This window comes from Panthera onca, chromosome B1 (assembly GCF_046562875.1).
Source record: "Panthera onca isolate mPanOnc1 chromosome B1, mPanOnc1 haplotype 2, whole genome shotgun sequence".
Classification (NCBI taxonomy): domain Eukaryota; kingdom Metazoa; phylum Chordata; class Mammalia; order Carnivora; family Felidae; genus Panthera; species Panthera onca.
This window is the reverse complement of record NC_138342.1, coordinates 185,149,593-185,152,297: the sequence shown is the minus strand read 5'-3', so window position 1 is coordinate 185,152,297 and position 2,705 is coordinate 185,149,593. Positions and strand designations below refer to the sequence as shown.

Sequence of the window (2,705 nt, the reverse complement as noted above, 5' to 3'; positions counted from 1 at the left end):
TGCGAAGAAGACATAAGGAAAAATGTTTCCTACCTTATTTTGCACATAAAATATTAAAACAGTAATATTTATATTGTGTTTAAATAGCCCCACTCAAGATGAAACTGTCCTTTACATACAGGATTATTTGTCCAGTTTGGGCCCCTGTCAGGAACTAACCAAATTTTTCTTTCAAAGGGCCATAATACAAACTTTCCTTTTACCTGTGTAAACGGTCCTGTGCATACGCCTTGCAAGCGACGGCGCCATGAGTCTGTCTTCCAGAGTACGAGTTGAATGGATCGCAGCAGTTACTATTGCTGCTGGTACAGCTGCAATTGGTTATCTAGCTTACAAAAGATTTTATGTTAAAGATCATCGCAACAAATCTATGGTAAACCTTCACATCCAGAAAGACAACCCCAAGATAGTACATGCTTTTGACATGGAGGATTTGGGAGATAAAGCTGTGTACTGCCGTTGTTGGAGGTCCAAAAAGTTCCCATTCTGTGATGGATCTCACACAAAACACAATGAAGAGACTGGAGACAACGTGGGACCTCTGATCATTAAGAAAAAGGAAACTTAAATGAACAGTTTTGATGCTGCAAACCAACTAGTCATGATGTTACCTGATTGTTTAATTGGAATGCCTACCACTTCTGTCTATTTCACTTCCCCTGGGTTCTAGATGTGATACATTGCAAATTGCAGCTTTCATACTCACAGCATTTGCCTTACTTGTTGAACCATTGTGGTACACATTTGTTTAAACAAAAAAAGGAAAAAGTGAAAACGAACCTTATGGCCCATGGGTAAAAAAAAAAAAAAAAAAAAAAAAAAAGTGTACTTCAGAAATACCATAAGAAGGGTAAGGCTTTGAGGAAACACCAAGGTGAAAAGAAAAGAAGAGAAAAGAAGAGGAAAGGAAAGGAAAGGAAAGGAAAGGAAAGGAAAGGAAGAGAAAAGAAAAGAAAAGAGAAAAGAAAAAAGAAAAAAGAAAAAATGGCTTTCTGTACATAGTACCCACAGCATCTACTTGTAACACAAGTTTATCTATCTGAAACAAAGCGCCCCAAACTGCTGATAGTTTTGTGTTAGTAAAGATGTAGAGGAATACTTAAGTGCCCACAAAAATGGTCTACTAGGCAAGAACAACTTACAGGCAAGAGTCATTCCATAAAATTCAACATTTTAAAGTAGATAATTCAGTGCTTTTTCATATATTCATGCAACCATCACTATTATATACACCCAGAACATTTAAGCACCCCAAAAAGAAAACCCCTAACTATTAGCAGTCAACCCTCATTTGCCCTTCCCTCAGTCCTGGGAACAACTAATCCTATTTTTTTTTCAATCTCTCCCTTTGATTCTTCCCATTATTTCATATAAGTAGAACTACAAAATATGTGGCCTTTATCTTGGGTCTTATTCATTTAGAATACTGTTTCAAGGTTCTTTATTGTTGCAGTATGAATCCATAGCTCATTCATTTTTAGGACTGAATAATATCATATAATATGGATATACCACCTCTATTTATCCATTCACCTCTTAATAAACATTTGAGTTTCCATTTTTTTGAATATTATGAATAAGGATTCTATGTAAAGATGTATGCACACATTTTTGTGTAAACATAAGCTTTCAATCCTCTTGGACATATACCTATGTGTGGAATTTGTGGGTCATATAATAACTATGTTTCATCCTATGAGAAACTGTGAGATTGTTTTCCAAACAATACATTTGTATATAGAAAATTCTAAGGACAACCCAAAACACTCTTAGAGCTGATAAACAGACTGGAGATTATAGGATAGAAATTGATATATAAAAATCAATTTTATTTCTGTATACATTTTATATTCCCACCAGCAATGTAAGAGGGTTCCAGTTTCTCCACAACCTGTCCAACACATGATACTATCCATTAAATTACAGCCACCGTGGTAGAAGTGAAGTAGTACCTCAATATGGTCTTGATTTGTTTTTCCCCAGTGAATAAAATGCTAAACATTTTTTCATGGGCTTGTTAGCCATTTGTATCTTCTTTAGAGAAATCTCTATTTTAATCCTTTGCCCAGTTTTTAAATTAAGTTGTCTTTCTTTCTGTTTTTGATTTATAACAGCTCTTCATGTATTCTGGACTGTATATGATTTGCAAATACCTTCCCCCATTATGTCAGTTGTCAGTTCTCCCATTATGTCAGTTGAGGAAGTGTCATCAATAATATCCATTGAAGCAAAAAAGTCTCAATTTTTATAAAGCACACTTTACCTAGTTTTTTCTTCTGTTACTTGTGCTTAATTATTATGTAAGATATTAATGACTAATCAAAGATAATGAAGATGTACACCTATGTTTTCTTATAAGAATTTTATAGCTTTTGCACTTTTAAGTCTTTGATCCATTCTAAGAAAAATTTTTATATGATGTGAGGTAGGGGTTCAAATGCCTTTACTGCATGTGGAAATCCAGGTGTCCCAGCAACTTTTGCAGAAAAACCATCCTTTCCCCGCTGAGATGTTTCGGCATCTGTTGAAAATCAAGTGACCACTAACCCATGGATTTATTTCTGGACTCCTAATTTTATTCCATTGATCAATACATCCATCTGTACAGTAGCACCACACAGTCTTGATTACTTTTAAAACTTGATGGTTTTGTGTTAAATTTTGAAACAAGAAGTATGAATCACACAACTTTAATTTTTTCAAGT

General features: G+C 34.5%; 1 protein-coding gene across 1 annotated transcript; it reads left to right on the top strand.

The window, feature by feature from the left end:
• The first annotated feature begins 220 nt into the window (after positions 1-220).
• LOC132691574 (CDGSH iron-sulfur domain-containing protein 1) lies at positions 221-794 on the top strand. The gene has a single exon (XM_060653029.3). The coding sequence runs from the start codon at positions 248-250 to the stop codon at positions 566-568; it is 321 nt and encodes a 106-aa protein (XP_060509012.1). The 5' UTR covers positions 221-247; the 3' UTR covers positions 569-794.
• The last annotated feature ends 1,911 nt before the right edge of the window (positions 795-2,705 follow it).

Excerpts from the sequence above, each read along its gene's own strand:
- LOC132691574 (XM_060653029.3), top strand. The coding sequence starts at position 248 with ATGAGTCTGTCTTCCAGAGTACGAGTTGAATGGATCGCAGCAGTTACT.